The 26,344-nt window shown below is 45.7% G+C and overlaps 1 protein-coding gene across 4 annotated transcripts in view; it reads left to right on the forward strand.

The window, feature by feature from the left end:
- The window catches only part of LOC119165896 (neurobeachin-like protein 1), a 202,742-nt gene extending 182,944 nt beyond the window's left edge, over positions 1–19,798 (forward strand). For all 4 annotated transcript variants that reach the window (XM_075865221.1, XM_075865224.1, XM_075865222.1 and 1 more), the window contains one exon: positions 19,388–19,798. In XM_075865221.1, coding sequence (XP_075721336.1) covers positions 19,388–19,535 — 148 coding nt within the window. In that variant the 3' untranslated portion in view covers positions 19,536–19,798. The remainder of the gene's footprint in view (positions 1–19,387) is intronic.
- Positions 19,799–26,344: the final 6,546 nt, after the last annotated feature.

A 26,344-nucleotide genomic window follows, 5' to 3' on the forward strand; every position in this document is an offset into this window, starting at 1 on the left:
GGGTGGTACGTTGACCTGCTTCATCTTTGTTTTTACTGTGCTGTTTTACGATTCAAGATAACTTCTCCACACACAAATAATGTAACGCTGCCTTGAGATTGGCTCAATGTGGTGCCATTATGAGTACAAGGTATAACAAGATAATTGTTACGTAGACAACATAGACCCCATTTTTCAGCACTTTATTCTTGCATTTCACATTATTTGTAAATATATTGGTCAGATATTTTGATAGAGGTAAGGTAAGGTTGCAAGGAATTAGCAATGATTTTACATTTCTCAGGTTAATGTTTTGTATTGTGCAGAGTTGTACAAGCTTTATCTCCACCATATTTTCTACGAAGCCAAACTAAGGATCTAACAGGCTAATTTATCCACAAGTGATAGAGTAGCACGCAGGATAACTTTCACTTCTCTTTCTTAAACTTTTCTATGCAACAGAAGTGAGTGGCATACTTCACAGTACTATTTTTAAAGTGATAGCTCGCACATGCAGAAAAAAAGGCCCCGCGTCTCATTGTACGCAGGTCGTTACTCTCATGTCACTAAATACTACTCAAATCTTCATTTTAGTTTTGCACTACATGTCAGTGTGCGCTCGTTGAAAGTATTTCACTGGGATATTGTTCACGTACAGCTGGCATGGTAGTTCAATTCAACATTAAGTGTGAAAATGCATTTCTGATGGTGATTTTCTTGGCTTCAGAGCTTAGTGTACATTTGTAAATGTTACGGTGAAACCTTGGTAAGACATGCCTGCCAAGCAGGCGTACCAAGTGGCAATACAATACAGGCGTACCAAATGGTAATGTGCATTAACCAGCAAGTACAAATTCGCATCCCCTGACATGTGCCATTGCTGCCAACAAATAAACAAATACTGTGGCACAGCAAATACAGTGAAAGCTCGTTAATTCACACCTCATTAATTCGAAATTTCGGATAATTCGAAATGGTCGCCGCAGTCCGGTCCGCAGTGCATAGGAGACCATGTGTAAAACGATTCGTTAATTCAAACAGAAATTGCTGCCTCTACGGATAATTTGAAGCGCTCGCCACCGAGCGTCATCATCGTCAAACACTAGTGGAAGCTTTTACGGTCGAACGATAGGTGGCACGACCAGTTTTTTCGAGCTTCAAGTGGCCTCCGATAAAGGGCGAGCAAAGTATGGCCTCCAAAATCCAGGGAGCAATTTATTTTTTCCGTAGCCCTCCCGCTATCTCAGCGCCTGGCGCCACTTGTACGCGGGGCCCACGGGACGCTGAGGAGTCGGCGGAGTAGTCCTAGCAGTCCTAGGCCGCTCCCGGCAGCGTCACTTTGTTCCTCGAGCACGTTCGTTCACGCCGTCAAGCCGTCTTATTCCGCTTCGAAGTTGCAAGATGCCGCGGGGAAACTACTGCGCGAAGACTGTCAAGGAGAAGGTGGAGATTTTGCGAGAGGTTGACCAAGGGAACTCGAGCAAATACGAAATTTCGAGGAAGCACGGCATACCTCCGAGCACGTTGTCAACCTACATTTGCAACAGGACGGCCATTGAAAACGCCTATGAAGCTGATGATTTTGGCGCCAGTCGAAAAAGGCTAAGGACAGCGAAGTTCCCGGAACTGGAGTCAGCTTTGATTATCTGGGTTAAAGAAATGAGAGCCCAGAGTATCGCATTGAGCGGCCCTATCATCATGGCCAAGGCAGCCGATTTCGCCCTGCGCTTGGACATTCAAGACTTTGTCGCCTCCGAGGGATGGTTTCATCGTTTCAGGGAGCGGCACAATCTCGTATTCCGCACGTTATCCGGCGAGGCAAAGGAAGTGGACGCCGATACATGCGCTACTTGGAGAAGCGACACCCTGCAGCAGTACTTGGAGAGCTACTCACCACAGGATGTGTTTAACGCTGACGAGACAGCGTTATTTTTCAAGTTGCAGCCAGACAAGACGATCACCTACAAGGGAGACAGCTCTGCCGGCGGCAAGCGCAGCAAAGGGCGTGTCACTGTTCTGGTCACCGCAAATATGACCGGTACGGAAAAGGTCCCCCTTTTTGTGATTGGAAAAGCACTCAAGCCACGGTGCTTCAAAAACATTCGCTCACTGTTGACGGAGTACGCCGCAAACAAGAAAGCCTGGATGACAGGTGACCTATTCAGGAAGTGGCTACTGAAATTCGACAGGCGAATGGAACTGGGCGGTAGACGCGTTCTTCTTGTCGTCGACAACTGTTCGGCGCACAAAGTCGACGTTGAGCTGAGAGCAACTAAGTTGGTGTCCCTTCCAGCAAATACGACTGCGGCCTTACAGCCAATGGATCAGGGTGTGATAAGGAACATTAAGTGCTTTTATAGGCGTCACGTGCTGGAGAGAATGATTTTGTGCGCAGGCGACAGGAAGGACTTCGGCATTACGCTGCTCACTGCCATGCACATGTTGGTGCGCGCATGGGAACAAGCGACCGCGACCACAATCGCAAACTGTTTCTGCCACAGTGGATTTGCAGCTGGAAGTGCGCAGGATAGTTGTGACGTCGACGTGGATGGGGCTGAGGAGCTCATGCCAGTGGCATTGCGCGACACTCTTCGGGGCGTACGTTTTGCCGATTATGTTGAAGTTGACACCGGTGCATCGGTGTGTGGTGCCCTGACTGATGAGGACATTATCGCTCAAGTAGCCGGTGCGCAGCCTGATGCTGAAGAGCCAGAAGGTGAGGAAGACGAAAATGACGAAGCGCCTGTGCGCCCGTCAGCTTCTGCGGTGATGGAGGCACTTAATGTGGCGCGTCTCTTCTTCAGCTTTGAAGAGGGTGAAGAGGATTCCCTGCGCCGCGTCCGCGCGCTGGAACAGAGAGCCGCAGCTGTGGCATTCAGAGAAAAGAAGCAGATGGTCATCACCGACTTTTTTGGCCAATAAATATTTTACGTGACCCCACCCCCGAAATCCACCCATTTTTGCTCACTTTCATTATTTCGAATTTTGTTTAATTCGAAATTGCTCAGCGTTCCCGTGGAATTCGAATTAACGAGCTTTTACTGTATTGCCTCAAGTGCCCACCAGTGATGCTACCGCTGTGCCAATTACACCAAGCTGCACCTAAGTTCTCTGGCTGCTACATCCTGCTACATCTCTTAAAAGTTTGGCAAGTCTGAGCCAAATTAAACTGAGCAGAAGGTCGCTGTTGCAATACGGTCAATGTCCGATTTCACTGACTACTTAGGGACCTCGAATTCATCCAAAAAGATGAATTTACGTTGTTTTTATCCTGCTCATGCAGTCAGCTGCTCACAGCCATGACCGAAATAGTTTAAATGCCTCCCAGTAGACTTATCAGCCATTTTGGTGCACGGCCAGACCCTCGTAGATGCATTTGGGACTTGTCGCAAACCCCCTAACCACGTACCAGCAACCAGTTGCAAATTGGCATCTCATGATGAGTGCTGCCAATACCAGCAAAGCATCGATTAAATTATATGGCTGTCACGCGTCGAGTGTTTGCAAACGATGGCTCGGCAAACAAAGAGAGAAAAGCGGGCTCGTTCATATTGTTAGGACTTCTCTGATGCGTGTCTGCCAGTTAACGATGCAAAATTTTGGCCGACAAGCAGCATTTTCTGGTGCAAGAAGCCGAGCCTTTCCAGTTGTGTGCAGAACATTGCAAGCTCAGTTTGCCCAGTTACTACTGGGGCGCTTGCTGTGCTGTACGTTCGCTTTTGTCAAAAAGTGTTCTTGATGTCAACTCTGTGACAGCACACAAAATTGCGATGACGACCTGTTTTCGTTAGTGAATCGGTGTTGAACAAAGAGGCAGCATGAACTGTGGCGCAGCACTTTTGGGTTATCGCCTATTAAAAACGTGCAGTACGCTTACAGCTCGGCCAGGGCACATTCACTACCGAGCAGTTAACTGAAGATGCTTAATACAAAGGCATGTTCGCTGTTAACTCATACTAGCGTGTTTCCTGTGTTGCCACCGTCTCGCCTCTGTGCGACTCCAGTGCATATCAGTAAAGACATCGCGCCACTGTGATGTGATGGTGGCGCCTTTTGGTTTTCGGTCTGCTTGTCCCCTTACCATTTAAGCATGGTGACAAAGCTAACTTTTAGACATTGCTGTGGTGGCAAGAAAGTGCCAATTCGAGTCCATCAAATGGTAGACGTAGCAGAAGCGAGGCTTTGAGTAATTATGTTTCAGACCTGGCATGTGAGTGGCAGTCCGAAAAATTGGGCACCGAAGAGTTTTGGCATCTGAAACTGCAGACGTTCTTTTACGTTGCCGTGTATGGGGCTTCCAGAAAATCGTCGCTTGTCCATATTTGCAAATATTTACGTGGCCAGCATGCGGTTTCTGGGTGCACACCTGAGACAGCTGCTGCACCGACCAAAGTCAACCCAGTTCTCTAGTTAGAAAGCTTTCTGCTTGGTGCATCAAAGACTCTTTGTGCTTGGGATGACGCGGGAATGGCTTACTCTTGGACTGACACAGTAACTGCCCTGTATCCAGAAATGTTTACTCTCAAACGGTCATTCAAAGGTTCAAAACACTCTACACAGTTTCTGATGGTCTTAGGCTGTAGTAAAATAAGTATGTGGTTGATGAGCTTAATTAATCAGTCATGTTTGTTTTCTTCTATTGCTATTGATAAAACACAGAGTTGTCATTAGAGACGTTTCTATATCTTTTTTGTTTGAATATGAAAGCATTGATAATAATGTCACCTTTGGTCATTTTACAACAAGGTGATATGGTTCTATATTCACCATTGGCTTTCTATACTAGGTCAGGTTAGACGTGGGTGATATGTATTATTCTGTGCTTTTTATATTTTTATTATGCTTGAATAGCGAGCGCAAAATTGTGCTTTTATTGGTCGCCTGTCATGGACGCAGTACGTGTCTTAAGATTGCTTCTAGTGACAAGTGCTTCCAAATGCATGTTTGCCTGCTCCAAAACCTGCTCCAAAACAACCTAAGCTGGTAATATCACTGCACCACCACGTCTTTTCTTTCCTTTTGCTCAAGTACAAAAAAGATACTGGCTCGCTTGCGTGACCATATTATAGTGCACAGAGGTGACTCGATGGACCATTTTGAAACTTTGTTTGTCCGAGATAAGCAGTGACTGACACAGTGACAAAGTGGACAGTATTGACTTTCCACATTACAGGTGTTCACATCTGTCCCTCAATCTGCCACCAAGCGAAAACTGACACAGTTGTATTGAAACACAGTACAGCTACTTGGAGCCGATCGTTCCTGGCTAATTGCATGCAGCATGTCACCTGCTTGGCTCGTGTTGTTGCTGCAGGGGAGTGGGTTTCAAGAACACCAACCCGAATAGCAAATATGCATGCATATTTTGAATGGCAGACGTGCTCATACGGTACAGTGTTGTTCTACAGACCCGCTCTTCTCTGGACCCTGTACAGATGTGCTGATTAGCTAGTTAGGTTATTGCAGCGATGACGAGCTTTCTGCAAGTGATGTGCACTTCGCATCTCTGCGATGTCCTAACTGTTCTGGCGGGGAATGGAAGCACATTTGGGTGGCTGCTTAATCAAAGCAAGCAGTTGGTTACAACAGCACTACACCTTTTATGTTACCTTTCAAATATGTTACCTTTTAAAATGTACTATGCTTAGAGCATATAGGCCGGTACAACAAGCTCTTAAGCTTAAAAAATGATGAATCGATGTAAGGGCAAGATGTTGAGGTGTGAGAATATTTGAAATTTCAAATATTTTTTTTATGGTGTTTGCTATTCAATTCGATTCTCACTGGAATTTCACTATTCGAAAGTATTCGAACTTCCCGAAGAAAATACAGTAAACATCAGATTGGCAGTGGCACCATCAGATTTTTAATATGCTTTACGTACTCGTGTTGCGGCAATGCTGCCTTTTGGCCTCTGCTACAGTTGAAAATGTATTGAATCAAGAAAATGCTAGTTCCAACATGAAGATGATAGCTGTGAGGCAGATGGGTATTAATGCTGTTTTGGACCCGGAAATGGTGGAGGAGAAGCGAAAAAAACAGCCTCCTTGCCTTTTGCTTGTAAAGTGTTGCCACGACACTTGGCACATAAATACGATTCGGCCTCTGATTGGTTCATTCTTGATAACAAAGCCAAGAAACACCAGCCGGCCAGCACTTCATGAACCTAGCAAAAAAAAAAACATTTTTCATGTTGCTGTCTCATAAGTAGAGGCCGGATTTATAGGCACTAAAAACCCGGGTTTTAGGCACCGAAAATAGAAGGGCAAAACACTGTTTTTGGCCCCCAAAATCACAAATATAGGCACAATAAACATTGACAAAATTCAAATTTTCAAAAAAATATGTGTGGGTTCGTGTCTACGACAGCAAAGCCAACAGATATGTTTTAGTTTATGATGGTACAAAGGCGCCAATGGCTTAGCATAGCCATGCATTATTTTTTCCACAGTGTTTGCAGAAAACGATTGCTTGTTTTTTAGTCCAGCTTGGTGAATTAAGAGTTTATTGTAGAATAAACACGTTCCTGCGTCACTTTCTGTTTAGCATGGCTGAGAAGGGCAACTTAGGAGCGAATAGCCAGAACGCTAATAAGTCAGAAGAGTCTTTTTGTCTCGTATTAACTTGGTATAACAACACTGGGTCAGTTATCTTCTGTCTGTAAACACCTTAAAGGGCCCTTCAGGTTTGAGAATTTCGAGCAGGCAAGAGGAATGCATGTACTGGCATTCACGATCTCATCTGCCAAGATTTGCAAAGCTACGCCCCCTGGAAAGAGGTTAAATGTCAGAATGAAGGCCGCTTTACCCTCGTATTATGGGCGCTCCAACATGATAGAGGTGACGTATACGACAAGGAATCGTCCTGCATATGTCAAAGTAATACGCGACATTGTGAGAATTATTCGAGGCGACGTGTGTAATTTGTGCAATCTGTTGCCTGAAGAGTAGTATTAAGGTTGACAGAAATATTAAAACATGCAAACAGAATCTATGCGCATTATTTTTAAACTTCGTATCGAGCGAGATGCGAGACTGAGCTGCCCCTATTTCGTTTGCATTGGTGTTCTTGCCATCCTCAGATCATGCCGGTGCCAGCATTCACAATGCTTGAAGTGTTTTTGTTGCATCATCCCTTAGAGCAGTTCCAGTGTTGTGATGCTGTGTATCGTGGTAAGGATACGTGATTCATGCCAGCCTCTCCAAACGTTCGTGCATAGAGGGATCCATTCCACAAAAACAGGCAGTACAATACAGAGAAGTCGAAACGACACAACTCCGCTTGCTTGCATGACCTGGCATGTCATACAAATGTAGCCTTGTGTGTGCATGACGTGTTTATGCGTCTGAATTGTGTGAAGCTCCAAGTTGGTTCGATAATGAAGGAATTTGGCTTGCGAAATCTACACTTGGCAAGTGGTAAAAGTTTCAAGCTCACCTCCTCGCACCTTACCTCCGTGGCTTGTAATGAACTAATTTAAAAATTCTAGTGGTACAAAGCTTTTTATTGGGCACAAAACAACTTTCAGTGCTTAAGTAAAATTTCTTACATGACCTAGTAAAGTGCAGTTATGAAATAAATGACAAACAAACAAAAAAGTGGACATCTTTTTTTTCATCTACACACTACTTTTTCCTGATGATACTCCGCCGTTTTGCACTTGTTCTTCATTGTCCTGCGGCTTCACAGAAGGACCGCCTGTTCCCTACGCATGCGAGCAGCGCCGGGGATATGCTGAGCAGACGACGTGACACGGATGAATACACGTGTAGAGGGTAATCGGCCTTTATATTGGCTAAGAAGACTTGTAGCCTCGACAGTGCTGAAAGGAACTTATGAGATTAAGTATAGGTTGCACTCCATAGAGTTCCGAAAGCTCAGGTTCTCCCGGTAACACGAATACCGGTTTCCAACTTGTAGCGAACACATATCCCGAAGGATTACGGCCACTAGCGTGGGTTCAGTCTTAGCAAGCCGCAGGGCACGTGTTAACCGTCTCCATGGCGAGAACACAATACTGCTCAAAGTCGCAACACTTTATTGCCTGCGGCAACACCAAAAATGCAGCACAAAGCACGTTGCAAAGGCACTGCGGGAGAGCAAATGGGTTTATCCACGCCACGAGCGAGCAGTACTACACATGTCGTGAGCACGTCTCCGTGGTAAAAGTGATTTACGGAGACATCGGCCATGGAAGGCCCGGTTGCTCGGGCGAGGGCACAGGCGCTCGCATTGGCTTTGAAGAGATCCGGGTCAGGGCAGTTTGACCACGCACTAGAACACTGTACCCCTCTTCGGCATAGCACAAAGGCCAAAAAAAGCTGAGCGTTCACCGCAGGTGCGAGGCGCCGTTGGCGAAGTCTGACAAGCCCCAGACAATGGGAGTCAACGGACGAAAAAAAAAATGTGTGCTCACCATCAGCTGTCCCGAAAAAATTTGACTCGCTCCCGATGCGCGCGCGCAAAACGTCCCGGCTAACCTCAGTTCAGCCCTGTAACTGCTGCTAAAAAATTATGATAAAGGAGAAAAACATTAATAAGAAAAAAAAATGGCAGATCTGACGTACAGTGGGAATCGATGATAAGCGAAGCACGAATGAGGAAGGTTGATGTGTCACTTTAAAATCACCACAACGTTACGAGGTAGAGTTAAATCATGCCGTACACTACTTCCGTGTCATGATTATCACACTTGGATGTGTTGTTTACCTTCGTCATGTATTCATGTCACGTGATGCCAAATTTAGTATATGTGAAAATAGCGAAACGGCCGCGAGCACTCTATGAAAGTAGTATGCTGTCATGTTCTTACATTATGATGTTTGCACCAGTCATATACCTTCGTCATCCATGGACGTCAGGCAACACCAAATTTTATATATGTGGAGCTAGCGAAACGGCAGCGAGTGCATCACGAAGGGCCTAATATACACCAACGTAACGTTGACGCATGCGCGCGCTGGGCACTGCGATGCTATACGTTAGCAAAACGTGAGAACTCGATAGTCTGACATCAGGTGCGACCAGCATCCGTCGGCGCAGCCCGCCGCCAACCGGCGCAAAATGCGACATGCTGCATTTCCCACCCACTACGTTACCCAGACAGCACTGCATCTGCCTTTTTTTGTGACTGAGGGACGCTGGACGCGCTGAAAGGCGCATGCATCAAAGCAACGCTGCGAGGCGCACGCCTGTGTGTATATGGCAGGTCCGGCGACTGGCGTGACAACGCCAACGTGACGCGACAAAACGAATGGCGGCGCACACGCGCAGCGAGTCACGTCGAAGGGTATTGACGCCTTGACTGTGACAAGTAGTCATGTTGTCACATGACACGCATCTTATGATTACCATGTTTGCACCGGTCACATACCTTCATCATCCATTGACGTCACGTAATACCCAATTTGGCATATGTGAAGCTAGCAAAACGGCCGTGATAGCATCATGAGTGTGGCATGTAGTGATGTTGTTACATGACACGCATGTCGTGATTATCATGTTTAGATGTGTCATTTACCTATGTCGTCCATTCACGTACCGTAATTCACGTACCGTACCGTGTTCGCCATGCAATCATGTCATACCATACCAGTTATGCAACATGTCATGTGAGTGAAACCACCTCAAGAGCAGCAAGACCATGAAATGTAAATCATGACATTTATGACATACATGTCATGATTTTCACATTATGACTAATCAAATATGTTCGCCATACAGTCATGTTATGCCATACCAAGTTTGGTATCGATACCATTATCCAAACAGGCAGGAGAGCTAAAAGTCGTAGGCGGCTAGACAGACAGACGGACGGACGGACGGACAGACAGACAGACATGCTTCACATTTAATAAACACACACATGACACTATAAAAATGTTTGCGAAAGGGAGGACTGGGAAGTAAGGCTAGTGTTCGTCGTGCTAAGACGGGATAGCGTCCACTGCGTGGAGAGGCGAAAGAGTGTGATAATGTCCACTGGATGCGATGCCCGAGTGCGAGGTCAAAGGCACAGAAGGGTGCTCTCTGATGGCTCGTGGCTGCTGTTGATGATTGGTTATTGTGTCCCACGAATGCCACTTCGTTTGTTGTTTGGAGGCCCCTTATTTCTCGATCGATAACGGGGGAACCTCGCTGGGAAGCCGGGCCTCGCCGGTGATCAGGGAGGCTGAACAGGAATTGGCTGCAAGGCTCCCTAGCATTGGCCGGCAGCATATAGCTGCTGTCAGCTCTCCTCGCATAGGAGCCATGGGGGAAAATGCAGCAGGGCTTCTCGGCGACGGCCGAGAGCAGAGCACAGCCGGACTGTCTAACGTCAGCAGGTCAGTGCCCCCCAGCACCTCTAGTGTCCACGTCAACGGGATGAAACCACGAACTCTTCACGGGAACGCACAGAAGCATGCACGCACACACACACCGCCGACGGCTGCGCGAGCAAAGGCGCTAAGCGTCCTTCGTCCCTCTCTCCACGCATAAGCTCAGTGTTCAAGGTCACAACTCCCTTCGCCGGTAGACGAAATAGATATGGGAGAAAAAGTTAAACAGAGCAAAAATGACTCTCAATATCTGGCCAAAGGAACATAAAAACAAAATACAAATGAACACTTAATATTAGACAACAGAAACATAAAAACATAAAATACAAATGAACACTTAAAAAGAAGCAATGGCAGCAAACTGGGCAGGGTCAACTTCTTTACAAGAACAAACCATTAAGAAGCTAACCTATACTGAGGCTAGACGGTAAACTGAGGGCCTTCGGTTGCGGAGAAGTTCCCCGTCCGGCGCTAAATAACAAAGGTGACCGCTTCCTCGGATTATACTGGTGTGGGGTTCGAATGCGGTTCGCCGCCCCGGGTGTGCCCCGTTGCCTGCGCGCAGTGCTGCAGGGCGCTGGCGCGAGCTCGTCGGATTGTGACAAAAGGCTTCAGGTCTGCGATTTGGGCATGGCTGAGTTTTCCCAAAAGGGGATCTTTTAGCAAGTACGTGCCACGGAGGCTCACTGACAGCTGGTTCATAAGACGGGGTGGCGTGCCAACCCTTGGTTCAATCATTTGTCAGACGTGGCAGGCATGGAATAGCGATAAATATCACGCTTCGTGTCGGGCCAGCTCACAACGTTACTCAGTTTATTTATTTATTTATTTTCTTACTCTCAGGGCCTGAATGCATTACAGAGAGGAGTTGGTTGAACAATATGTTAATAATTGAAGCTTTGAAGGTGCAAGCTCTTTTATCGCAGCGACGGAGGCAGGAAGGTGGTTCCAGTCACTACTTGTTTGTGGCAAAAAAGAAGCATAACAAGTGTTAGTGCGGCATAAGGGAACTTTTACTTTAAGGTTATGATCCAACCGTGGAGATACGTAGTCCGGTGGAAGGAAAAGATAATTTTTTAGTGTTGGGTCATCGTAAAAAATTTTGTGAAAAAGGTTTAAGCAGAAGTACTGACGCCGTGGCTTAAGTGTTGGTTGACCTACAGTAGCTTTCAGTAGAGATACGCTGGCGTAGCGAAAGCAATTTCAAAGCACAAAACAAACGGCACGGTTCTAAACGGATTCAAGAGCTGCACATAATACGGAGCTAGATGGATCTCGAATAGGACAAGATTATTCCAATTTGGATCTAATGAGCATGGTGTAGAGTCTAAGTTTTAAGTGTTATGAACCAGATGAAAAATCACAGCGAAGAAAATCAAGCATTCGATTCGCGTTATTAACTACTTGTTTAACGGGCATATTCCACGAAAGATTGTGAGTTAAATGTACGCCAAGATAGCGGTAGCTACTAACAGGGTTTAAAATGGAGCTTTCGAGCCACTCAGGTGACCGGCCATGAGTTCGTAGTGAGAGGATCGCAACTGTGCGGCTCTCAGACTTTTTTTGGGCAGAGCCACCTTTAAGGGTCTCTGAAACGGTTTTTTCTCATTTCATTTTTGATTAGACCACCACTGCAGCTAATCAGTGGCACCAGAGTTCAATCGAAACACCCATTATCAATGGAGCTACGAGTACTAAAGAAGTACGTTCCTTCTCCGCTCCGCCTTTCACCCTCAACTGCCCTCAACTCTTCCTTCGAGCGCTTGGGGATAAGCTCCGCCTTCGCGGCACTTGCGTCACGATGTCGCGTGAGACCACATACGCGTGAATCCCGCCACTGATCCAATGCCGGCTGTCTGTCAGCTGGAAACGATGACGTCAGTAGGGCAGAGCGTGTCGCTTGGTGTATGGGCGGTTGAAAACGCGTTTGGCTGAGTCGCAGCGATCTGGAGCGATTCGCAGCTTTACAGCTTTGTAATAAATTACACAGAGAGCTCTCTGCGTAATAATTACGCAGAGAGCTCAAATCGATCTCTAATATAGCCTTGGGACTTGGTCTACCGGCCCAATGTGTTTGTAAAAAATTGTCAAATCCGTTTCAGGGTCCCTTTAAATGGATCCGCAGACTTCTCGCTGGTGGCTATATAGTTCAACAGAAGCCCGTCATGGTCCAGCAAAATGAATTTGCTAGGGACTCAGCGACACACGCTGTTTCAGCCCCCTATTCATGGCCGCCGCAGAGCAAGCAGTGTATACGGCGCTCCGTCTCTTCGAAACTCGAAACGAATCACTTTGCTGAGCCTTCAGTAGCTCAAGCACCGCTTGCACGGCGTCACGGGTTCTCTCTCGGCCTTGTGGTCTTCGCTGGATTTCGTGCCGACCCGTTGTGCCCTCGCGATCTCCGACGACAGCGCAGCTCTGGCCAACTGGCTCGCCCTACGCCACCTCCTGATGCCGACAAGAGCTCTCCCTAAGCGGTGCCCCGTCCTCAGACTTCTGCGACCGTGTCCATCTTTCCTACCTTCTCCTTACTTTCGTATGTGGCTGTCCCTGCGCCTCTCTCTCTTCCTTCTCCTCTCTCTATCTCTATACCTTTGATTCCTCCGTATGCTTTTTAATCCCCCTGTTATATCTTATCGGCACATAGCCGATGAGTAATGACACGTCAGCTGTTCTTGCTGGCGGTGAACTGACTGCCTAGGGCCCGCCTCTGCCCTATTGTTTTTTATTTATTATCGCACGCTAAGTGGTGCCTCCAACTAGTCCTTCACATAACACCTTCCTACCCCAGACAGTTTCTGGGGAGACTATTGAGACACTGGTTTTTTCACTCGTGTAAATCTGTGGAGTGCCGGTGAGACAGCAGTGGTTTTACGCGTCAGTGGTGCTGGTTGTGGCGCCATGGACACTGGCGTCGCTTCGGCATTCACTGAAGTTTCTGCGTCAGGCAATGGCTGCCCAGTGCGCATTCTTCCAGGTGAACCAGAATAAGGAGGCTGAATACGGTCATCTGGTCTGATGTGATCACTATGACGATTGCTGCTAGACCCATCAGCAAGTTCCAGTTGCACAAACGATGAGCTTGGGGGATTAATAACAGTATCCGGTCGCCATCAAGGGCCCGGTCTTAAGTTCTTAACAAGAATGTGTGATCCTGGCTGTGGCATTGGAGCATGACGTGCACCCTTATTCTGATGTAGTTTCTGCTTAAACTGCTTCAACACTACATCACTCCGAGCACCTGGACACAAAGCCTTGAGTGGTGTTCGAAGGGTCCTGCCCATAAGTAGCTCTGCTGGGGTCCTTCCAGTGAGGCTGTGTGGTGTTGTCCTGTATTGGAATAGCATTCGGCTAATCTGGGTCTGGAAATCGCCAGCTGTCGACTTTTTTAGCCTGTTTTTTTTACCAGCTGAACAACACAATCAGCTGCACCATTTGATGCAGGATAGTAAGGTGGCGCTCTGATGCCTCTAATTTGATTTCTTTCCAAAAGCTGCTGAACTTTAGCACCAGTGAAAGCTGTGCCATTATCTGACATTATGATGTCAGGAACGCCATGAGCAGCAAAAACTGTTCGTAGACTGCTTTTTGTGGCGTCAGAAGATGGTGATGTCACAGGAATTACCTCAACCCACTTCAAACAGGCGTCCACAATGACTAGAAAGTAATGTCCCTTGAATGGGCCTCCAAAATCGACATGTAGGTGTGACCAGGGAATTTCTGGTAATGGCCATGGTGTCGACTGCACTGGCCGGCACACATGCTGGTACTCCTGGCGTACCGCACAGGATTTTACTTTGTGTGCGATATCCTCGTCTATATCAGGCCACCACACATGGCTTCGGGCAACGGCTTTCATTTTCTCGATACCCGGGTGACCCTAGTGAAGTAGCTCTAGTACCTTTTGTCTAAGTGACATGGCAATTATTACCCTCATTCCCCAAAGAAGACAGCCATTCTGCAGACTGAGCTTATTTTCCCAAGTCTTGTATAGGTTCCATTCTCTGACTTGGGGTAGATCACCACCATAGAGCAATGTGTCACGGATTCTTGACAAAATGGGATCTCTGCTAGTTGCCTGAGTGATCGCTGCAGATGACAGAACTAGTAAATATTTGCCTTCCAGCATAAACATATCTGCTGGGACCTCCACAGGGAAACTCTTAGTTTCTAATGGCAACCGGCTCAGTCCATCTGCATGGCCAACGGTTTGTCCTGGGCGATAGACCAGGGTGTAATTGTAAGCCGACAACAGAAGAGCTCATCGTATGACTTGCGGGGAGCTGCTGTCGGGAATAGCTTTACCATGGCCAAACAGTGCGAGCAAAGGCTTGTGGTCCGTGACAGCTTCAAAATGTCTCCCCCACAGGTACTGCCGAAATCTAGTGACCCCAAAAATCAGTGCAAGTGTTTCACGGTCCAGTTGGCAATAGTTTTTTTTCAGCTGGTCGTAGGCTCTTGGATGCAATGTATGCAAATGCAATGGGACACTTTATGCCATGAGAATCGCACTGGGACAGTACAGCTCCAAGCCCAAAAGGGGAAGCATCACAAGCAAGTACGAGTTCCTGCTTAGAATCATAATGCCCTAGGACTGGTGCTGAAGTGAGAAGTCGCTTGGCTTCAGCAACTGCATCCTCATGTTCTTTTTGCCAGCACCATGGCACTCTAGCTTATTGCAATTTGTGCAAAGGATGAAGAACATCAGAAAGGTTGGGCATGAACCCTCTGTAGTAGTTAACCAACCCTAGGAAGCTCTGCAACTCTTTGACGTTGCCTGGCAGAGGAGCGTTGACGACTGCTTCAACCTTCTGTGGTGTCGGATGTGTCCGAGGTACTCCACCCTGCCCATCATAAGTTTACATTTGCTGTATTTCAGCTTGAGTCTTCTTTCTTCCATTTACTGGAAAACCTTGTCAAGGTTGCTGATGTACTCCTTGTCAACCGTACCCATCGCTAAGATGTCATCGAAGTATACCACTACGTGATGCAAACCCTGCAGGAGAGTCTCAATCTCTCGCTGTAAAATCGAAGGGGCTGCTGAAATCCCAAAAGGCAGCCTCTTGTATTGGAACAAACCCTTCGGTGTGTATTGTAGTGAGCGTCCTTGAGGAGGGCTCCAAAACTAACTTCTGCAAAGCATCCTTGAGATCAATTTTAGTGAACTTGACTCCTCCTGAAAGTTTTGCCCACAGCTCTTCAGCCTTGGGAATGAGGTACTTGTTGACTACAGCAACAGGATTGATCGTAACTTTATAATCTCCACAAATGCGCACACCACCATCTTTTTTTAACACCGGGACAATTGGTGCTGCCCGTTCGGATGAAGTGACTGGCTCTAGGATGTTTTCTCGCTGGACCCTCAAAAGTTCTTCACATATCTTGTCTATCAGTGCAAAAGAAACTGTATGGGCCTTGAAGAAACGTGGCTTTGCTGCCTCATTAACTGCCAGTTTAACAGACACACCAAGAAACGTGCTTGGGCCATCCAAAAACAGCGTTGGGTGCTGGTCAATTATCTGCTGGACGTGGCTCAAGGAGTAGACATCGGCGATATTGTAAATGGGTATGTTCAGTGCTTCATTCCAATCCCTTCCTAGGAGTGATGGAACATCACCTTCAGCAACAAGCAAGGAAAGTACCTGAGTGTGGTCGTTGTACTTTGCTGATACAGTTATCTTACCAGTCACGGGTTTAATGTCACCACAGTAACTTCTGAGCTGGATGTCGCATTGCTAATGAGGCAGTGATGGAAATTGACAGCACCAAGTTGCTTCTCCTATGATCGACACACTCGCGCCAGTGTCGAGTTCCATTTGAAATGGGCATCTCTGTACTTCAAGCAGCACCATGAAAGGCTTCAGTGCAGACGCATTGGACCTTGGGACCAACTTCCACATGTTGTATACAGTTTTCTCGTCGGGTGACGAATGGGAGCTGCGCCGTACTGATTGAGTAATGCTATGATGCGGGTCCTCAAGAGCATGGACTGGAACATGTTTGTTAGCATTGTTCTTGTTAACTCGCGCATGGAAGTGCGGCAGTTGCTGCCAGCATCTTTCGACAGGCACACCCTTGCTAGGGGGCCCAACTTCTTGCAGTAACTGCAAGTTTTGCGAACGTGCGGACACTCCGTGGCGTAGTGGGCATCACCGCATCGGTAGCAACTGAGGTGCTTTCTGTCAGACGTCATGAGCGTATTCACATTCACAGGCCTGGCTCCTTCCGTCGCACCAAGCTTAGACGCATCACGTTTGGCGGACTCCATGGCGAGAGCCGTAGATACTGCAGTTTCAAGTGTGAGGTTTGGCTCCTAAACAAGGCGAGTTTGTACTTGCGGGTCTCTTATGTCGCATACGATGCGGTCATGCAGTAGGTCATTCAGAAACGTGCCGAACTCACAATGCTCTGAGAGCTTCTTGAGGTTGGCAACAAAGTCGCTAACCAATTCGCCCTTTTCACGAACGCGACTATTGAACTTCAAACGACTCACCACTACCGACGGCTTCGGCGAAAAATGGTTGCTCAGCGTTTTCAAACAGTCATCGAGAGTTGTTTCAGTCGGCTTGTTGGGTGCAAGAAGGCTGCGCAGAATAGAGCAGGTGCACGACCCGCAGCTTCTGAGGAACACTGCACATTGCTTGTCGTCCGGCACATCATTCGCCACGAAGAATTGCAGCATTCGTTCAAGATATTCTTGCCAGGGACCATTGTCTGGGTCGAACGGTTCTAGTGAGCCGTACTTCCGCATGTTTCCGTTAGTAAAGTTTTTACCTCATTGCCAATGCTATATATTATTGGCGCATAGCAGATGAGTAACGACACGACAGCTGTTCTTGCTGGCGGTGAACTGGCTGCCTAGGGCCCACCTCTGCCCTATTGTCCTTTATTTAATATAACACCCCTCTTACCTCCATCCGCTGCACAGAACTGTGGAGGTGCCCTCCATTGGGACAGAGGCAGTAATGGAACTGCACTTATTCGCTACGCAGTGCGCCGCTTACCTGGATAGCAGCCAAGGTCGTCCGCATGGGGACTTCCCCTTTCCGTCGCTGTTTCGTCCCCGACACTTGCATGGGCTAAGTAAGGCACCACGAGCGGCCGTCACACCGGAATCAAGGTTCTCGGCCGCCAACAGGGAGCACGAGGTAGTCCGTCAGCTACCACGTTGGTTGTGTGTTCACTACCAAAAGGGGGTTAAAACACGAACGGGTGCTGAAGGGTACTCGTCGATAGAAGCGATGGCCTCTTTGTGCAATGCGGCATCCGCCTAAAAAGGTCAGCAGACAAAAATGCCACGAAGCAGGCATGTTGCGACGAGCCCGAATCGCGCAGGCGAACTGACTTGCTAAGAGCAGTTAAAAGCTTAAAGCTTTTGATACCACGTTGGGCGCCAGTGTAGTGTACAAGTATCCCGAAGGAGTACGGCCAGTAGTGTGGGTCTGGTCTTAGCTAGCTGAAGGGCAAGCGTTAATCGTTGCCGTGGCGAGAACACGATACTGCTCAAGGCCGCAACACTTTATTGTCTGCAGCAACGCCAAAAACGCAGTACAGAGCCCGTTGCACAGGCGTGGCAGGAGAGCAAGTGGGCTTATCCACACCACGGGCGAAAAGTACTACACAGGGGTGCCACGAGCACGTCCCCATGGTTCACGGAGACAAGCGAGGGCAAAGGCGCTCACGTTGGCTTCGGAGAGATACGGGACAGCGCAGCCTGGCCACGAACTAAAACACCGCACCGCTCTTTGGCCTAGTGTTCGGAAGGGGGGGCGACAAAAGGTACAAGGCACAAGGTGCTGTTGGGGAAGTCACGGGCACAAGGTGCTGTTGGCACGGGCACAAGGTGCTGTTGGGGAAGTAACGACACGGGCACAAGGTGCTGTTGGGGAAGTCTGAACGAGCCCCAAACATAGGGAACTCACGGCCGGAAAAGAAATGCGTGCTTGCCCCATGTCATCCCCAGAGAGATCTCTCTCACTCCCGACGCGCGCGCGCAAAATGTCCAGGGACACTTCGCGTGCGGCGCCACAGTCAACATTTGCTACCAGGTGAGAGGGGTTAAACGTCACTTCCTGCTCTCCCAGTGTGGCAGACCAGGGAGAAAGGGAGTCATGCCGAGACATGAGAACGAATAAAGAGGCGGCAAAGCCCGCGCAAAGGCTGCGGGCTTGCCTCAATTCCCACAAACTGTATCTGAAAGCAAGCTTTGAGGCTAAATAGCGTTCATACAGGCACTGATTCAGAAAACATACATTTATAGGCACTATAGATATGCTATGAAATCTCTTTTTAAAAGTGTGGCAGCTTGGGCTAGTTGGTCCTTCTTGTCTCTGTGTCGTCGTTTTGTTCTCGCGCTATAACTATCGTCATGCCGCTTCTTAACCTCTAAATAATGCTAATGTATCAAAGTTGCACGATAGAAACGCAAGAAACAAGATAGGCATTTGCCTATGATCCGGTCTCCACTCATAAGTATATATGTAGGAAGCCTCTCCGACTTTTTTTTTTGTCACTTCAAAGTATTTGAAAAATATTCTAGATATGTTCAAGATATATCCGAAAAATATTCGGTTCAATTTACACTCACAGTTCAGTATTTGAATTTGCTTGGCACCCAAAATTTTGCTATTTGCTTAGCTCCAGTAATATCTTCATTTAACATTAAAATGGAGCCTCACGGCAGTGCGGATTTCTCCTAGATAGGTGCTTTCGCGGCTTAGCATATCTTAACTGCTGTAAAGCTGCCTTTACTAGGGGTTATCTTTTTGTTTATTTTGAATACTTCGAAATTTTCGATAATTGACATTCGAATAGAAACAAATTCGATACTACAACATTAGTTCAAATATTCGATGCATTCGACTATTTGCACAAGCCTAGAGGTATCAATGTTTTTTAGAGGATGTGCAGTGCACCTGTTTACAGTGTAAGTCAAAAACTGAATTACGATATTGGATCCTCCCAGGCTATGGGTGCAAGCTTAGTGACTAAGCTCAGACCATCATGCTCCTTGTCTTTCCAGACTGAGTTTGTTTTTAATATGGTACCTTGAGTTCTTACTAATGCCTACTTTTTCACTCTGCCCACAGCTTGGCCGAAAAAGTTTCGCTGCCCCTGTGCTTCCCCATTTTGACGGTGGCTCGCACACCCACTAATTCGCATCTCATCTGCAGCCTTAGCGACGGAAAGCTCGTCGTAATAGGAATCACGACGTCGTCACTCCGTTCTTTCTCCTGAACGTTCTCAACAGTCGACTCAGAAGCGCCCTCTGCATTCACGACCCAGGTGCCTGGAAGGGAACGGTCAGCATTCCCCGACACTCGACTCGCCAAGTACACTTTTTGCAGTCTCCACACTAACCCCTAACTTCTATATTGTGAGGAACACCACTGTAGCACAGAAAGCATTTAAAAGGGCTTGTGCAACATTTTAATTAATAAGCACACTTAAGTTTTGTTAACAATGTTGTTTTTATCTCGTTGGCACCACTGGTTGTGACAGTGAAATTGTGTGATTACTTGTTCCAGCACGCTTATTTACTAGAATGTAAAAGTCATATATACCACGTGTATACACTCTGTTTTGGAGAGAATGCTTACTGGCTAGAAGATTTGCTGCATTGTGTTGCATATTATTTGGCATTGTTGCAATTGATTGCGTTATACGGTAGTGGTCCTATGCAGGCAGTTTATATCGCTTGTTTTGCTGTTCCTGTGATGCGCTGCACCATGTTGCAATTCTTAGGTGCAAGTGATTGCTTGAATAAATATATATATATATGCTATTGTACTGATGTGCGATCACCGCACTTTTGCAAGCCGAAGTGACAAGTCATTGTATCAGATGTTGACACAGGAATTTTGTATCATTTGGCCTTATCCGAGTTGGATACACTGAACGCAGACAGCGTGTACCATGAAAGTATGCACTTGTAGTGAAACTCAGCAACATTAGTTGTGTTGAATTGCATGTGGGTTGTGTGCAGTTCTTCAAAGCAGGCCCTTTGAAGACAGTGCATTAAGAATGAACTCTCTTGTGTTGCTTTAAATGTGATCATTTATTATTTTGACTCAGTCAGTGTGGTGGTAATGGTTTGCACTTTGATTTGATTTATTGCACATATTAAGTAGGCATTTCTGGTGGTGGTCACTTGTGCACAATATAGAGAGATAAAAAAAAAATCCAATTTGAGCTGTTTGAGCACTTCTGCTGGCCGTCATATGTATTTCAAGCTTGGTCTAACTAGGTTATTTTATAGGCATTTCAGCACTTTTGACATGTGGAGTGTCCCTTAGAGTTTGTGTCTCTAGAGTTGTATTGCATAGTTTTGCTTCCTCAAGCACGAGAGCAAGCAGCAAGTGTAGAGCGTTTCTTGCAAGGAAGTATTATAGAAGTGCAAGTACACAATGACCTTGTATCATAGGAAATAGGGATGCTCCGTACGTGTCCTAGTTTCGGACAGTGGCTGCAAAACAAGCCGTGAAGCTTCAGCTGTTTAGAGTTCTATTGTACAGAGTGCAGTGCCCAGAGCACAAGTACACATAGACTAGATTGCTATACAAGTCAGATGTATATACACAAATCGCGAGCATATATATGTATAGCGTAGTGACATACTTTACTACCACACCCTGTTGGGAAAGTTTTCACAGTTCTGCTAACCGTCAACGAAAGTGGGCAGAGTGAGTCACCTTGCCTGCGCATACCAGTGCGCAGAAATATCTACTATTGTGGAGGTGGTATCACATAATTTTCAGCTTCCTATCTATTCCATGCATATAAAATTGTAAGGAAAGATAAAATAGCTTATAAACGTGGTCAGAATGCTGCGGCCTCTGAACGAAGCAAAGCTGTGAAGGAGATTTTGCTTGTAGCTGTGTAACAAAGGTATGGTAGGTTACTAACAAGTGGCTAATGAAACACCACATATGCTATGGTGCTAAGTATTTAGTATTGAAAATGCTAGGAGTGTTAACAGCACCCTTCGAAGGATGAAATTTACAAGAAAGCTGACAAGTGTGTTAGTGTTTATGAGATCTAGGCTGTTCATTACTGGCTTTCATTGTTGCATCATTCCAAACCTATTGGCAGGGTGTTGGCTAAGGCAGCAGTGATGATAATTTTATTTGTGAGCATTAGCCATTTAGAGACACCTTCACTACTCTTAGAAGCTGAAATGTTGAGTCAGTAATGCTGAGATGAACTTTATTAACACAAGGGCAGTGTACTTACACAAAGCAAGAGTGCTTTAAGTCACATCATGGCTGCTTTTTTTTGTTTTTGTTGGGAAGTGCATTGTTGTAGTCACTTTATGCAATGTTATATGCACACACGAAACATCTGATGAGAGTCAGTCACAAACAGGCTCACAGGAAGCGAGCTCTTCAAAAAGAGTGTTCGCACCTAATGTTTACTTGTTGTGTTTTTTTATAATAATGCTTGTTATATGTGTATCTACATATATATATGTATACAGGTACCAGTTGGCGTTCATTGTTTTCCTAGACGAGATGAGAAGCCTTGTTTACAATTTACTGTGTACATTTATGTAAATACGTCGTGGAGAATTCTGGACACTGCAATTTATTTAATAGGCACATATCTAAATAAAACTATTGTAACTGCATTGTTCTTGCTCTCTGTGCTCATATTGACATGATTGTAGCACTTTCTCTGATACGCATGTTCAAAAGAGACGCTGACATTCTTACACTCTGGTAGCAATGTGAGTAATATTAAATCTTGGGGCTGTGCAAATAACAAAATTTTGAGTGTGAAACCAATTCGAATATTGAAGTGCGAGTACGAATCAAATCAAATATTTTTCGAATATTTCTCGTATATCTTTAGAATATTCTTTAAATACTTGAAAGCAAATTGCAGAAAAAATGTTTTAGAGGATTCCTAAACATATTTTTTTGAGATAGCAACAGGAAAGTGTTTCTTTTTGCTAGGTTGATGGAAGCGGGTGCTTAGTAGTTGCCTTATCGAGAATGAGGCAATGCAGAGACCAGATTGTATTTATGTATATGATCTTTGGCACAACCAAAGTGTTGCCAACAGCACTTTTAAGTGATAGGCAAAGGTGCCATTTCATCAGCCTCCCCTCATCTTTCAACTTCTGTGGAAGCTCAATGGAGTTCCAAGTCTGTCTTGTAGATGTCAATAATATGAAATTTCGAATGCAAAAAATCATGAGCGTCCGATTTTCAGGACTTACCTCCGAAATTTAAGGTTCAAAACAGTTTTAATTGAGCCTCCACCTCTGCCACATCTATTGTTTTCATCTTGGAACCAGCATTTTATCGAGTCAATACATTAGTGACTGTAGCAGAGCCTGAAAGGCAGCTGTGCCGCAATACGAGAATATAAGAAGCACATTGAAAATCCGAGGGAGCCACTGTCAATCGAACCAGTCCTCCAATACTTTTACTGGTCATGCAGCTGTGCCATAACTCTATGGAGAGCTTTGTGCACTGCAAGCGTGGAAGCTGCAGGGTGGTGCTGTGTCCTCGCCAGGGGCATCGGGCAGACGGCGACCACATATACAATGGCATGTCACCGTGCGTTTTTTATCATATGTTCGGTGACGTGTGCGTTGGGCCTGAAGATTGTAAGGGATGCCGTGTACATGCGACATACATAAGTGTCAATTTGGTTGCTAGTGAAATGACGAAAATGTGTCTATGTTCTGGCTGCCTAGAAACAGCGAACATCGGGAAAAGTGGAGATGCGTTATACCACAGCGATAAACTGGTGGTTTCTGATCCCCAGCAAGTGAGTATGTGCGAAAAGCACATCGATGACAGTGGGATCTTTCGCTTGAACCAGTGGCTAATCAGAGTTGTTGTGAAAACGCCGCACAATGTTCCAAAACTTTTGCCGGACGCTCTGCTGAGGATTTTCCACGGCCTCCCGACGCATTTGTCTAGTGCAAAAAAGTCCTGAGCTCGCCCGCCTGCCAAGCTTCACCGGGAACCGTCTGCTGAGCTGGAGACTGTCGAGGCGGCATTGCCACCGTGCACGACACCGTGGCACAGCTGCTGTGGATGAAGGTGAGCATACTGGCCGCCTCTTCCTCGTTGCATGCCAGTAATAGAGAAGCTCCTCGGTGAGTGAAATGCTCGCTGTTTTCTTTTATACTGGCATGAGATGACCAAAAGTGTAGAGATAACATGCCAAACAGACAGAGCTACATGTAGCTCCTCACAGCTTGAAAAATTCGAAGCACCCGTCTATTGCTTGGAACAGATACTTCAGCGTTACCAATTGAAGCTCACTAGGGTGGCGACACAAGAGAGAATGCACCAAAAACTGTACAAAACTTGCACAAGCTGTAAAAAGCGTGAAAAGATCATTTTCGATTTCAGTGTCTCATGAGCCCGAGAAGATAATTTTTTGCGTGACATGTTGACGCCGCCGGTGCGGGACGCAGTTAGCAGATTTTCACGTTTGAGGAGGCAAGTAAGGCTTAAGGCTTTGGCCTGAACAGAAAGGAAGAACAGGGAGTAAGCTACATATCAGAGTAAAGGACTGGGTCTTTGCATGACCAAACGAACTTTAAACGGGCTATGGCATCGTAGTGATAAATCAACGCAAAACAAAACACGAAAACCAGGTGAAAGCTGTATGAAGTATTGCTTGATCCTCGTCACCTGCTAAATTCAAAGCACCGATTCATTCAAACTGGCTGTTGGTTCAATAAATACGAGGCTATACCTTCGTATAGAAATACTGAATGTATATGTTGCCTGAAAGATTGTATATGCACTGCCAAGAGCCACAACCATTGCACTTTGATGACGCATTAAGATTCACCAGAGTCATCAAAGAACTGTAGATTGTCTACCAAGTTCTACTAGATGCTTCAGGAAAAAAAAGCATGCTTTTATAGCGGTAGCATATCTTACAGTGGAAGCGGCATGCGTTAATTGCCATCGAATTAGAACCCTAGTTTCGAGATGTCTGTCAAAGATGAATATAACTGTAGTAGATCTTCCTCAAATTTCCTTGGAAGTAACATCACTCTGAAGACGTAATCAACCTTTACGCGTACATCACGTTTCACTGTTTCGGCGCATGCCGCACAATAGCAGCGCCAAGGCCGCTTCGATGCCCCTGCGCAGGCGCTTTTAGCGGTTGCTCCTGTCTCTATATCGAACTTTCGCAAAAGCTGCATGGCCGGTAAAAGTATTGAAGGACTCTGGTCGGACGTAGAGTGCGCTTTTCAGAATTTCGGCCGTAGCGGAACATTAAAGGCAGCTTTGCAGCAATAAGAGTGTAATGAGGTGAAGTATGTTGAAAATCTGAAGGTGTCACAGCAAATTTGACTACATTTGTGTCATTGTGAAGTCCGAATAGTAAAATTTCATTGCGAATCGAATGAAATAACAACCACTATTCAAAGATTATTTGAAATTTTGTACATTCATGCACCCCTATCAAATATGTATTCTAATAACATATCTTGTATGTGAAAACTACGAGCTGACGTTTTTGACGTTCAGTCTGTGCATGATGGTCTAAAAAAACGTGGATTGTACAAAGCCAACCAGAATTAAATTTGTATTTATGTGCACAATCAAAGCTGGCTGCATGCTGCTTTAGGTTCATTTTCTTGTTTCCAGAAAGCGCTACGTTTTCAGTACACGCGTCCTGTTCACTGAGAGGACTGTTCATTAAGACTCGCAAAAATGAGCAGGCACATAAAGTACAAATAAATACTTTGGGCACTTTCCTCAGTCACATGCGCAACTTGAAACTGAAATGGAAAATACTATTTTTATGCAATTACTCAAAGTTTCTTTATTAGATTACTTTCAATGCTCAGGTAAGCAATAATGTCCACCGCTGCTGTGTATTCTAAAGGGAACGAAATTTTTTTCCCGACATACCACTTACTGGGGATAGCCTTTGCTGCAAAACTTGGCATGTATGTTGTTTGGTGCATATTGAAACAGGAAAATGTAGGTCTACACAAATACTATTTTCGCAGCCTTCAGTTTATGGCGTATCATAATTTTGACATGAATGCATAGATCAGAGCTAACATTACATCCCGAGACCAGATTCGTTACGACATGACGTGGCTACCTTGAGCAACTGCTCATACTACTTGGTATTTGTTTCCACACACATTGAAACAAATGCACATTTTGAAAACTTTATTTTTTCTCAAAGGCAGTGCGAAAGGAACAAAGTTGCTTGGACCCTAGTTCCAGACTTGGTCAACAAGTCATCTTACACATATGTCATAAAAGTACAATGTAAAAAAATAAGATATTCAGCTTTTTCAAGACCAGAGAAAAGGCTCTGCAATGTTTCAAAATGTCAAGCTGAGAAACATATAAAATAATCAGAGAATGTTTTCCTTCTCCATGTGAAACCACAGTGAGGCAGATAAGCCTGTTCCAAAAGGAATGCGTCGCTGCCATGAAATTCTGTGACATGGGTAGCAGTATCGAGCGCCCATTTGCGTATGCCACGTTACATACATAGTTTACATATTTTCAAGATCAGCACACACAACTAGTAATCTCAAATTTTTAAAGAACTTCATAGTTACACAATGAATTATTCTCTGCATATTCAAAATTATACAAATTCTGCTATGCAAATGATGTATTTATTGTCTATTTTGTCACCACTTTTCATAAAATTAGCTACCATACATTTGCATCAGCATACATCCTTTACCAATTGGCACGAAAAATACCACTTCAGGATAGTCAGCATATCTGCGGTGCGCTGATCGGAAACGTTACTCAGTTTCATCACAAGACCTTGCTTAATTTGCCTTGCAAGCCTCGAATATTAGATTATAAGCTTACCAGGAGTCAAAAGCTGCCCACAAAAAGATTTCTCGTATATCTTGACATCACTGTCCCTTAATTTTCACAGCACAGTGTACTTTCTGTAACAACCTGCATATTCACACACTGTGTTGATCAAAAACACTTCTGTTCTGCACTAAAGGCACTGACCCTGTTGTCTATCTCCTTGTACATACACATCCAAGCACACTCTGCCCAGCAGAGTGCCTTGAC

This window comes from Rhipicephalus microplus, chromosome 1 (genome assembly GCF_043290135.1).
Source record: "Rhipicephalus microplus isolate Deutch F79 chromosome 1, USDA_Rmic, whole genome shotgun sequence".
Lineage (NCBI taxonomy): Eukaryota > Metazoa > Arthropoda > Arachnida > Ixodida > Ixodidae > Rhipicephalus > Rhipicephalus microplus.